A 13,412-nucleotide genomic window follows, 5' to 3' on the forward strand; every position below is an offset into this window, starting at 1 on the left:
TGCATAATGGCATAGACTGCTGCTCTAGAGAGACAAAATGGTTTCTCATATATTGTTAGGAAACTTGGTAATACTGGTTTGATTTGAGAAAGGTTTTATGTTCTTCCCAATGAGTAATATCACTAGGTATAACTAAATTGATAGAACTCCTCTTTTATCAAGTGCCTTACTTATCTTTCCATACAATCATTGAATGATTAGGGTTGGAAAGGACCTTAACATCATCTAGTTCCAACTGGATGTCCCTGTCCCATGGGCAGGGATGCCTCACACTAGACCATGTCACCCAAGGCTCTGTCCAACCTGGCCTTGAACACTGCCAGGGATGGAGCATTTACCACTTCTTTGGGCAACCTGTTCTAGGACCTCACCACCCTCACGGTAAAAACTTCTTTATATCTAATCTGAACTTCCCCTGTTTAAACCCATTGCCCCTTTTCCTATTGCTGTTGCCCCTGATGAAGAGTCTCTCTCCGGCATCTTTGTAGGCCCCCTTCAGATATTGGAAGGCTACTATGACGAGTGTAAGTATTTCTGTATTGGAATAATTCAGGAAATTACTATTCTTTTAACTTTTACTTATTGTAAGCCAGTGTAGAGCTGCTATGTTTTAAAACCACAGCTAAACAAAAAAACCCCAACCTAACCAACACTTCCCCCCCACAGAAACAAAAAAACCTTAACCCGCACAAAACCAAAACTGTAGCCTTAGAGAGCTCCTTTGGTTATTTAGTTCAATTGCTCATGCAAACAACTGTTTTAAGAAGACTTCTGATAGATTCTTAAGTGAGTGCTGCTCACTTAAGCAATTAGGGGATTGCAGTTAGCAATTAAGGGGATCCTTCATTGGTCTGATTAGTTGGCATTGCAGCCTCCTGAGCAGGAAAGTAGTGGAGGGAATATTTGAAGTAGTTGTTACTCTGGGTAAATCCCAAACTGGTAAAAGGCCTGGAATATCTTGGTGTACCCTGGGGTCAGACTAGCTCTGTATTAAGATTAAAGTTATGTTTGACTTCTGAAATAAAGAGTAATAAGCATACAGATAAGTGTGATTGAAAGTTTAGTTTAAATATATGCCTATAAGTTCTAGTTTAATTTAGGGACTTATTCATTATCATGCCTAGTTGTTCTGTACTGTAAATTCATAATTTGAATTCAGATATAATATTTAAAGGTTTTTTTTCCCCCACCACAATACTGAAAATGCCTATTTCTATGCTGCATTACTGTTTACTCTGGCAACTTTATTTTTATGTATTCTTATTTACCCAAGAAGCCCTCTCCTGAAGAATTGATAGTCTGGTATTCTTGAATGTGCTGTGTTAAACCCCATTAAGATTTTAGAGCCTCCTAAAGGAAGTCATTGTAAAGATGTATTAGTTTAGAATCATGATTTTAAAAGCTGATAAAATGTGACATAATGAGTAAATAAATTTCTGTTGAGAAATACACCAGTCTTTAAAATAAAATGTTTGGGGTTTTTTTTCATATTTGGAAAATTAAATGAAGTGTATCTAAATCAAGTTTATATTCAAGTTTTTTTGGTGCGTGGGTAACACCTGCTTTCTTTTTGAGTTAATTTGATAGATACTTCTTTTTCTCTGCAGACACAATATTTGTTTAAGGAAGAAGATGGGATGAAGTATAGTGATGATTCTTTGTAAACTCAGAACTAGCAAGGAAGCCGGGGCTGTGTCTGTCTCTGTGTAATGAGGAACTTATAGCTTGAGAGAGAGTGACTTGAGGAGGATCTCCCTAGACAGGGTGGATTTAATGTATAGATGAGAACCCCTTTGGCTGACTTGGGCCATGATTGTATGAGGAGCTGCTGCTGATATAGTAGTCAACATCATCTGAATCCTCTGCTGTGCTCTGTCTGCTGTTTCAGGAGCTGAAGCACATTTGTATTGATCAGAGGTGTATCCTTTGTTGTCTTTTGGCACTGTTTTTCCTTAAAAGTATTTATTTATTTCTGCTCTTTGATTTTGATCTGCTTGTTTTGCCTTGCTCCTTAGCCCTGTGTTTGCAGTGGGTGCAAAGCTTTTTGTAAATGAGGAAATGAGCTAGATGGAATAGAAAGGTACTTCTTCATTGTTTAGGAGTTCAAAATATTACCACAACAATAGGTGCCATTCTAAATAGCATAGAATCACAGACCGGTTTGGGTTGGAAGAGACCTTAAAGCTTTAGTTTCTGTGGGCAGGGACACCTTCCTCTAGACCAGGTTACTCAAAGCCTCTTCCAGTCTAGTCTACTAATTCCGCGCACCCACTTCTTGTTTTAGACTGTAATAGCATCTGAGCATGTTTTATCATCTCAATTAGCTTCTAGGGTAAAAAAGAAAAAAAATAAATCAAGTTCCGTAAGCAGTATCATAAAAATAGTCCTGTCCACTAGGAAGTAAATTGTCATATATTCAGTATGTTACATGCTTACAGTACTGTTTTCCTCAGAATTCTTAATGTGAAACTGTTCCCTTGGGTATGTCTCTTGCTGTGCAGCTCTCTAGGGTTTACTGTACATTTCAGTGCATTTCTACTGGTATACGTAGTTTTAAGCTGTTGAGTACTGTCTTCTTATTTTGCAGGTTATACCTGATCAACTCTCCTGTGGTAAGAGCAGAAAACCTGAGATTTAAAGAGGAAGGAGTAAGGGATATACTGAAAGATGTCTTCCTGCCCTGGTACAATGCATATCGCTTTCTCGCTCAGAATGTTCAGATCCTGCAACATAAGGTACAGATCTCTTGAATGTGGAAAAACAAAGTGGAAGGGGCTTTGTGCTTTTTCCAGTGTTAGAGTGAATTAGCACTGTAGAGAAATTCAGTTTGGAAGGGAGGTTTGGACTCTGACTCTGGAGGTCATCTGATCTTTACCTCCTTGTTTAAAGCAAGTCTGACTTCAAAGTTAGGTCAGGTTGTATATATTTGTTGTGAATTCCTATGGTGTTTGCTGTTTGTTTCCTGTTTTATAAAGCTATAACCACCCTGCATTTTTCTGTCCTTGACCAAGCTTATTCTACAGAAAGGAGGAGTGGAAGGTAGGGGCCTGTCAAGACGTAACAGCTATCCTTTCTCAGATTAGGCTGTTCTTGATTCCCTCTTATTTGAGGTAAATGTGATGCTATTGCATCTGTTGATAGGGACTTTGAGTCTGTGGGGTTAATACATACTAAGCAATTATCTGCTGTCAGTCACCTTGCTGGTAGCACCAGTTAAAAGCCAGGTACCATGTGTGCTTGAGGGAATCCTTCTGAAATGTCCATACTAAGCCTTGCTGGTTTGTTACTAATTCTTACCAGTGATTGTGTAGTAGCTTGGAGTCAGCAGGTGTCACTAATACTGCTTTGAGTGCTGCTGCTGCTTTTTCTTTACCATTGCCCCATGCTGTGTAGTCAGGAATGGCTGTGTTGTAGGAACGATGCCATCAGAGGACATTGCTTAGCAGCATACAGACCTAACACAAATGCAACTGCAAATAAGTAAAGAAAAGAAAGCTATTTTCAGTATTGGCTGCTGTGACGATTTCTTGAGCTAACTCATTTACTGTAACTTTAATTATGAATCTGCATTAAAATGTTTAACTGGGGAATACTTGATAGTGAATACATTAGCAGCAGCCAGAAGATTTTTGTCTTTAACATGACAGTTAATTTTTCTTAAATTTAAATACAACTTTGGGGGTTGGGGGAAGAAATGGAATGGGAAGAAAGGCAAGTCATCATAAAAGCAATAATGCTTTTGAAGTCTACTGAAAGTGCTGAGTGACTGACATGAGTTTCTACCCTTTCAAAATCAAAGCAAGATTCAAATTTCTTTTTGATAGTAAATTTTCATTTAAATTGAATATTTTGTGCGTATATTGTATAGTTTCTATTGAAACCAATTTTTATCTTTCAGCTGAGATTAATGGTAGAAGATTACCACATCTTAGTGCAGACTTACGTGGAAGAATGGGAACTAAGTGAAAAAGTTTGAACCTTGTACTACACAAGAAATTACAGTAGCAGCCTAGTCACTGTGGACAGCTGAAGCAATAAAGGCATCTGACTTCAGTAAATAGCACAGTAAATAGCTGACTGAAATAAATGGTTTCATCTTTTTAACAACACCTTTTGGGAAGAAAATCTGGTAACTTGAGATCCTAATATTTAAGGATCTTTTCTTAGGATCCCTAGACAGCATTCATCAGGCAAACTTACTCCCTGCCCAAAAATATACCTCATGTTTTCCTGTCTGAGCTTTGAATTATCTACAGTGCTTTGCAGCTTTTTGCTCAGATCCCAGTAGATCTTGCAAGGTCAGCCGAATTGGAGATGGGATACCCCAGTGGAAAATCCAGGTGCCTAAGCAGATAGTTTTGGTAGTTCAACAGAAGTAATTTTTCTTTCTAGATAGATTGTGAAACCATTCCTGTGCACCATATTAGGCAAAATAATGTGCTATTGGAGGTGATAGTGCTAGATTTCATGCAGAGGCTTGAACAACTTTTTCATTGTATTCTGCCCTCTGCAACAGAGAAGCAACAATCTCAATGTTGTGGGTGATGCCTAATAGTAATCTTATACTTGCTGTAATTACCACAGTAACTGTAGTTGGTTGAATGATTGCTGACCTCACACTGGGATTGCTGTGTTTCTGGGTGTGCAGAGGTATTTCTTCCCTAAGAATCTTGTCCTTGAAACTACGTAAGTGGGTGTATAATTACTGAGTTAAGTAATCCCGACAGATCTTTTTCATTTGGACTTGGGGGGAAGGGCAAGCCCAAGACTCTTATAACCAGATATTAAATACTGATCGTGAATCACAGAATCCCAAGGGTTGGAAGGGACCTCAAAAGATCATCTAGTCCAACCCCCCCGCAAGAGCAGGGTAACCTACAGTACATCACACAGGAACTTGTCCAGGCAGGCCTTGAATATCTCCAGTGTAGGAGACTCCACAACCCCCCTGGGCAACCTGTTCCAGTGCTCTGTCACTCTTACAGTAAAGAAGTTCTTCCTGATGTTAACGTGGAACTTCCTATGCTCCAGTTTACACCCATTGCCCCTTGTCTAAAAGAACATTAAACCTCTTATTTTCAACCAGTCATAAGAAGATTCACATGGAAAAAAGAGTCAGACTGTTGGCACTGACAAATGTGGCTACTTGTGGTTTTGCTTGCAATTTCTCAGATGGGTGCAAACATGAGTGTTCTGGAAAGCAACAAAATGCCCTATATGCATGTTGGATGCTGAAAGATTCCACCTGTTTTTTTTTAGGTTGTTTTCTTTCATGTTTTAATCTGTGGAAATTGTCACATGCTGTTAACAATAATACAATCTTCATCTGCCCTTTTGCCATATATAATTCATCTACATAGTACCTTTTCTGCAAATGCTTCAGATCCTCCTAGATGAAGGAGTTAGGTATATGCGAGCGTGCTGCCCTGTGTCTGGACGCTGTGGCTTACACTGCACACAAGGGAAGAACAACTGCATATTGTTGTGTGCTGTACTTCTCTGTACCTGCTTTAACAGATCAAAATAACAGGCCTCCTTTGTAGTTGAAGGTGTAGTGTGGTGAAATCAGCAGCCGTGGGAGTCAGGTGTTCCTCAGCTGCTTGTCTTACTAATTCTCTTAGCTTATTCTCTTCTGGAATTTCATGTCCTCTCCTTGGAAACCCATGTAACACAGCGAAGGTGACAAAATACTAGTGGCTGACAGGTGGTTTGATATAGAAGCTTGAATATATACCCTTATGACTTGAAAAATGTGTTTTGTGTTTTTATGTTGATGATAGGATGAGGGACGAGAATTCCTTTACAATGAGAATACAGTTAAGGAGAGCAATAACATCATGGATAAATGGATTCTTTCTTTCACCCAATCACTCATTCAGTTCTTCAAAGCTGAAATGGCAGGTATGCACGTTTGGCTGGGTGTGTGTGCAGGTGATTCATTTTTGATGAGAGAACTAGCCATTTCATCCAGAGATTTACAGATTCCTCTTGAGAATTACAGTCCAGATAAAAAGAAAGAAATCTTTAACCAGCTACCATAATACGTGGAATGCTGCTTTCATGCTTGTTAATACAAATTTTGCTGTTCTTGTTCATGAGATTTCAAAAAGTGATGAAGCTGTTTTTTTTTTTCGTCATGGCTAATGCTATGAGCTCAGTGACGTAGCTTGATGCTGTAACATCTGAAGTGCTTGGAGCAATTAATACTATTATAATAGTAACTGAAAGACAGCAGTGAAAAGGAAGCCAAATAGAATTTGGGGAAGCTGTAAAAAAAAAAAAAAAAAAAAGGATAAAATGGGCAGTGCTCAAGTCAGCTAAATAAAATAAATTTGAGAGGTACCTGAGCATGGGGAAGAATTTTTTCCCAAGCATGGTTCTGTTAATGTGGTTTATGAATAAACAAACAACCCCCAAAGCCGGTGATAAGAAGTTGCCCTCAGAAGAATTTTTAGAAGCCTTCCACAGGTGTGTTTGGGCTTGATGAAGGAAACCATTAGTGGGAAGATGGATAATGAGGACACGGCTGAATTTGAGGGCACAGGACAGTCCTCCACTGTTTCAGTCATTTCTGTATTCCCCCTTCTTAGACTGGCATGATATTGACTCTCCCCAAAGATCACTAAGATGAGTTTGTTTTGCTACAGTGTTTATCCAGGTCATTTTGGTAATAACAAAATTCAGGTGAGGTCATCTAAGAACATTTCATTAAAGGAAGAAAGAATCCTCAAGCTACCAAAACCTGGAATACGATAAAGGCTGTGGGCTGTTGATGAAAATGTGGCTTCATCCTAGAAGTTTTGTCCTTGAAATTCAGTGGTGGTATGGGAGTTTCATCTGTTGCCACGCAGTTAATACGCATAACCTATGCAAGTTTATGTGCTGCATGTAAAGAGCAGCACATAACACCTTTGAGGGATAGTGGAAAACTCATTTGTGAGTGTGTACCTGGGATCTTGGATTAGTGCATGGTTTAAACAAACAGTATTTGCAGAAAGATGAGTGTGGGGCTAGAAACTTGAATTCTCTGCTCTGGTTTTCTAAGTGAAGATGAAGCTAATAAAAATGGTTATGTCAGCTGACATCTTTACATAGCAAGAACATTGTTCCAAGCAGAAGAAAATGCTTGCTGGAAAATGACAAATGACTTTCAAGCTGGTGTTGGTGTTAAATGCTATTGTCTTCTATTAGATAAATATAACATGATGCACTCATCAGATGAGTGAGACCTGTTACTTGCAAGTGATTAATAAACATTTTTTCAATTTATTTTTCTGCATAAACTCTGAATTCAGTCAGACAGGTATTAGTGAGATGCAGTAAATTGGTATATGGTGACATGATACTCACGCTATGGCTTGAAGTAGGAGAAATGCTAGTAAGAGGCAAGGGAAGATGAAAAAATAATAAACATGCAGAAGCTGTTGTAGATGTGACACGATGCAAGCAAAAATAAATGATTGCCAAATAATGCCATGCAACTCTTACTGCAAAGTGCATAAAATGGTATGTTGTCTCTGCTATGTCTAAAACATAGCTGAGGCAGTGGTGCTGAAGGGATGTTTGGGCTGTCTGTCAAAGTAACGGGACAGTCTGCACTGAAATGTGCTCTTCTTGCATGTGTGTGTGTGATCAAGAAGACATAAGCGTGAAACTCTGAATTTCAAGGAGATGCCACTAACCAGAAAAATGTTGCAATTGAGCTTAGGTTCTTCCATTTAGTCAAGTGTATCTTATAGTGGAGGTACCTTTTACACTGATTGCCTGCCTCTAGAAAAAAGTTCCCATTAAGGAAAACTTAGTTAATTCTGCCCCAGTTTTTACTAGTAACTCGGATAGCCAGCAGTATTTCAGCCTGCATGGAGTCCCTGTCAGTTTGGTATTGACCTCACTTGACTAGACTGAGGGTGGGAAGAGCAACGTACCTGTGCACACTCCCAGCTTTGGGATGCTTTAGGGAGCCTAGGAAAACTTCAGAAAGGTATAATAACCCTCTGCTAATCCTGGCCTGGGAGAGCTTTTGACTTCCTAGATTGGATGCAGTTGGAGAATAGGACACACGTATTAGAAAGCAGTGTCACTTCAGTTATTCATGGAAAACTGCAAATGTTTTGAAACCATACGTGTGTTTGTATGAGGGATTTTACTGTGGTGTCTTATGTGGTTCCATAGGTGCCCAAAACTGGAGCTGCAAAACGTGCTCTCTTCAGAATTGTTGGGTAGATGTGCACCAATAACCTCTTCATCAGCTGCTGGTGCAGATAACTTAGCTTCACTTTGATGATAACACATTTATCCACATGAATTATTAGCTAGTAAGTAGTATAGTTTCTCCACTCAACCTCATCTTTTACGATGGAAACTTCCAGGAGTTGGGCCCTTTGATAAACAGGCCAAGTACAAAAATATCAGGAGGATATTATGGAGAGTAATAGGGCAAACAATCCTTTGTGTTTTAAGGGTAGGTTAAAATTCTGTAGTTAAAAACCAGTAAATTGAAAGCATTGTGTATATGTTTCTATGTACATGCCACGGCTTTTTCTTGAGTCATGAAATAGTAAGATTTCACCGTTTGGTTTATGAACCAGGATTACAGCTATTAAGGGGAGAAATGCATACTTCCAGGCTAACTTAGTGTATCTACAAGAGAATCATCCCTGAAGGGTCTGTTTTTGAGGTTTTCGTTTGGTTTTAACCAGTCTAACTACATGTTGCATAGCTAGAAGAGAGCTGGGAATTTTTAAGGAATACTTATTCCCACATTATTTATGTCTTCCCCCCAATGCCATGAATCTTCTGAGCATTTCCTTTTTAGGTTTAAATACCAGTACTATGCCTTTAAAAGGACTTCTATTTTAGAAAGTGCAGTGAAAAATGTGTTGGAGCTTTTAAAGCAAAGATCTTTTTATTCAGTAGGTTCTTGATTAATGAAACTGATTCAGAATAGAGATCAAAAAGCTCTTTGCTTTTAAAGATGTTATACACAGGTTTTTCCTTAGAAAATGGAGTCCTATTTAAGGTACATCCCACCAATTCTCTCATGAACAACTGAAATTTGTTTTCCCAGTTGCATAGTGATGCTTGTGGTGACCTTCTTTTTGTGTTGGCAGTTCTCCATGATTTGAAGTTACCCAGAACTTGAAAATGCAGCTATGTTTATCTTCTTACCTTGTCAGGCTTGCTGTGACTTCATATTCTTTTAGCCTTACTGTATTACTTTGAAAAATAAAGATTGCAATTAACTGAGGGAGAATTGATTGAAATAGGTGTCTCATTTTAAATCTGGCCAACAAGAGAGACAGTGTTGGCAGTAATTAATAAAATATCATTGTATGATTCCACAATGATTTCTCTTAAACGTCTAGTGACTTGGCTGTATTTACAGCATGTGCAAATCTAGGATTTGTCAAATCCTTTGCGATTAATAGTCTCTTATCCACTATCCTCTTTACGAGTCAGATAAAAGCATAAGGCTTCCATAATGCTTGTCCCTGTAGGATTAGGGAAGCAATTTGATGGTGGATGTGTTTGTCTTGAAGCATGAGAATTGATAATGTGCAATTTCAAAATACAGTTTTAACATAATAGTATGTCTAGTTGCTTTTTTGATCTTACATACATGCTTCTGCTCAAGTATTATGTTTAACACCAGAGCTGCAAATGATAATGTCTTTCTCTAAATGGGGAGCTTGTGGCAGAGGGCAAATATTAACTGCAGTAAACACTTTTCCTTGTAGCTTACCGTCTGTACACTGTAGTCCCTCGATTAGTGAAGTTTGTTGATATTCTGACCAACTGGTATGTTAGAATGAATCGCAGAAGACTAAAGGTAGGTACCTACTTCTGCAGTCTTGTGCTGTAAATAGAATCCTAGCAGTCTATGTTAATTTAGTGCATAGCAGCTTGTGTTACACAAAATCTTTATGCTGCATTTTAAATTGTATCAGTTTGTACCTGGTAGTGAGAATGAGACGTTGGCTTTTATCTCCTCATCTTTGCTTTATGAGGAAAACCAACCAACCAACAAACTGCCCAGTAATTCTGTTTCACTTGCTGGATGGGATCGAGCAAAATGAATACAGTTTGGAAACCAGTTTATTACATAAAAAATATAAAATTTTTGAAGTTTATTGTCATGAGCTTACTTATCCTAAAATTGCAATTGCTGTTTTTTATGATTGCTTCAAATAGGGTGAGAATGGGACTGAAGACTGCATTATGGCCTTGGAAACCTTGTTTAGTGTTTTGTTCTCCATGTGCAGACTTATGGTAAGGGAATTACAGCCCACTGTAACTATCTAATGTTTTTAATGCAGCTAACCTAAAAGCGTGCTGCTTTGTGTTGTAGTTGACCATAGAAACTAGGGGTACAGAGACTGAACATGTGGGGAGAAAAAACCCATACTGCTGTTGATTTCTGTGGCACAGGTTTTCTTCCTTCCCCTTTTCTTTGCTTATCTGCCCTGTGGTAGTATAAAGGCCTACTGTATCACCTGACTGATAAAAAGACATGATTTTTGTCTGACATCTAAAAGTAACACGTAAATGTCAGGAAGGAGGTGAATAAGTAGCAGCAATTTCCTCATTTATTTCAGTCTGCATTTTGAATAACATCACAGTTCTGCACTGAAGACACAGTGAAAGCATTGTTTTTGCTGAACTATCCTTATGCAATTCATAAGTATTACTGATTCATAATGTACAATAAAGATGATGATTCTGTGCAACATTACAGGCACCATATACTCCGTTTATCACTGAGCTGATGTACCAGAATCTGAAGACACTTATTGATCCGGCCTCAGTTCAGGAAAAGAATATTGAAAGCATCCACTACCTCATGCTTCCCCAAGTGAGGTGAGAGCCAGCTGCTGTGTGGGAAAATGGGGTTTTGGTTTGGTTGGGTTTTCCTTGGTTGATTGTGGTTGTTTTGTTGGTATTGTTTTGCTTTTGTGGGTATTTTTTTTTTTCCTGTTCTTTTCATGGAACAGTGCTCCTTCACTTACTTGTATTTGGAAATGTTTTGCATAACAAGAAAACAAGCTGCTTTAATGTGAATATTCCTTTGCCTGGGGGAGAATTTTAGGATGGTAGTTAACACATTCTTTCCTATAAGCAAAAAAATGCTTAAGTTTTGATGAAGCTGTCATTAACGCTAGCCTCTTTGCTGTAGGATAGCATTTTCCTAGCGGTACACTTCACACACCACTGTGTTAGCTGGGAATTTTCTTTTCCCTCCACATTTAGGCAGTGGACTTATGCTAGGTTAAAGGATTGTAGATAGGAAGGAAAACAATTAGGAGGAATGCATGTGCTCAGCTCATGTTTCTTTATGGTGGGCAAGGCATATCCTTTTACTCTTCAAAATCTTCACTGACTAGAAGCTATAATGGCTACCTATGAAGGGCCCAAAAGGATTATAGAACTTCCTTGTAGGCCCTATGAGGAAGAACGTGTGCTTCTCCCTATCTCGAGGCCTTTCTTAGTGAATGCTGATGCCAGATCCCACAAGGATTGGAATTATTGTTTTGTGTTGACCACATATGGGGCCAGCAGATTGAGTTCTTTTGGCTTCAGGTCAAGAATTTAGGCCATTGTCCAGAGACTGCCACTTCCTTGTAAGAGGATGCATCATATGAGAGAGTGCTTACCAGATGGATTGTTTCTTTGGATGCTGATGGGTGAGGCTTATTTTGTAAGTGCCAGGGTGTCTCAAAAAGGTTTGGGTCCATGGTGGTTGTACTAGATGTATGCTCTGGGTTATCTATAGTATCAACGCAACCCAGGCAGAATTTGGCAACTGAAGTTGGTTTGGGCAGGGCTTTTTGTTGGTTGGGTTTTGTTTTGTTTTTTTAATTTGATTTTTAATATTTAAGAGAGACTGAGAGCGATGCTGGTATTACAGTAATGAGTTGCTCATTAGTGCTTTGATATGCTACAGTAGTGGATTAAGTTAGTGCCTGCATTACAATCTAGTATTGGTCACTGAATGGAAGAGAAGCAAAGTTTCCTTTTGCATTACAGCTCAGTTTGACAACCCTTAAGGACAAGGGACCTGACCTTGATATTTTATGTGCCTGCTCAAAAATGTAAACCTCCCAGTAATGAAGTTTCTTTTATGTGTACTATATCCTTTGAGGAAGGCACTGATAGCTTTAATAAGTGACAGTTACTGCACCAGGGAGTTTGGGATTGACATAATGACGGTGCTGATTTTCTGTTCCCTGGGAAAGTGCTGTAAAGAATATGTAATCAAAGAATGCAAAACTCATCAGTGAGCTATCAGGAATGGTTCTGAGCTCCTGTAGAATGGAGTAATGTAGCAGTAGTGAGCTATTTGCAGGAGCTCATTTAATGCATGGGCTTAGCATGAGCATTTAGAAGTGGCTTAGTCACCTGTTATTCCTATTAGTGCTAACTGACTTGCTGCCGCATCATGTAAACATAAGATGTACTTGTCTTGTACTTTGGATTTTTGACTTCTACTAGTTTGTGTAATTTACTGGATCCCCTATGTATCAGTTGTGCCCTTTGTCAGATAGAAAAAGATGTTTTCAGAACTCAATTATTGTTGAAGTTTGAGAGTTTCACTTTGATTTGCTAAGCACAGCATTGCATTATTGTTTGAATATTTTTCTGATGATTGCATAGGGACAACATTGTCAGTTAATAAAAATAGATCTTTTTTGATGCAGTTAAATAAAATACTACTCTAGTAATATGGTGTGTAGGTACAGATAAAGCTAAGGGACTTGACCACTTTCACAGCTGAACTTGACTCAGTACTTGTGTTACCAAACCCCACTCAGTTATTAGTGTCTGAACAGATTGGTTGCATTAATTACATTTTGTGGCTATTCATGCAGTCCCTGAAGACCATTCTCATTTTGTGGCTCCACAATGTTGTTAAATAATGGCAAGTAATATTGAAATACTGCCACATTATGCTATATTAGTCCTTCTGGGAACAAAATCTTGTATCTCACAGTTTACATGATTTCAAGGTTTTGGAGAACCATGCTGGAAGACTGGCTTTTGGAAGAAAAGCTTCAAAATAGGTAGTAAGATCTTAATCAAAGTCCTAATGCAGAACACAGAGATGTTTCATTTGTAAGTTTTGCTTTGCCAGTTCTGTTTTTCTAGACAGTTCTGGTTGGATATATGGTTTTCATTCCAGTGCTTTTTGCTACTTACAGCTAATGACTTTGTTCATTTTATTCACAACTGTCTCTTGAACCTGTACCTCAGGTCTTGAGATGACACTTGTGTGGTTTTAAAGGACCTGCTCAATTTATGCAGCTGCTCAGGAAATCAAGAAAACCACATTTTTGGAACTGTTGGCTGCTTGTACATTGGAAACAAGACCTGAATGTTGGCTTACTCAAAAAGACACACAAACACCCCCCAGCCCC

At 38.6% G+C, this 13,412-nt stretch overlaps 1 protein-coding gene across 1 annotated transcript in view; it reads left to right on the forward strand.

The window, feature by feature from the left end:
- The window catches only part of IARS1 (isoleucyl-tRNA synthetase 1), a 105,701-nt gene that overhangs the window by 65,084 nt on the left and 27,205 nt on the right, over window positions 1-13,412 (forward strand). Inside the window, exons 20-24 of the mRNA XM_065687863.1 lie at window positions 2,588-2,735; window positions 5,781-5,901; window positions 9,738-9,829; window positions 10,192-10,269; window positions 10,736-10,857. Coding sequence (XP_065543935.1) covers window positions 2,588-2,735; window positions 5,781-5,901; window positions 9,738-9,829; window positions 10,192-10,269; window positions 10,736-10,857 — 561 coding nt within the window. The remainder of the gene's footprint in view (window positions 1-2,587; window positions 2,736-5,780; window positions 5,902-9,737; window positions 9,830-10,191; window positions 10,270-10,735; window positions 10,858-13,412) is intronic.

The sequence above is a fragment of the Lathamus discolor genome, chromosome 7 (genome assembly GCF_037157495.1).
Source record: "Lathamus discolor isolate bLatDis1 chromosome 7, bLatDis1.hap1, whole genome shotgun sequence".
NCBI classification, from domain to species: Eukaryota; Metazoa; Chordata; class Aves; order Psittaciformes; family Psittacidae; genus Lathamus; species Lathamus discolor.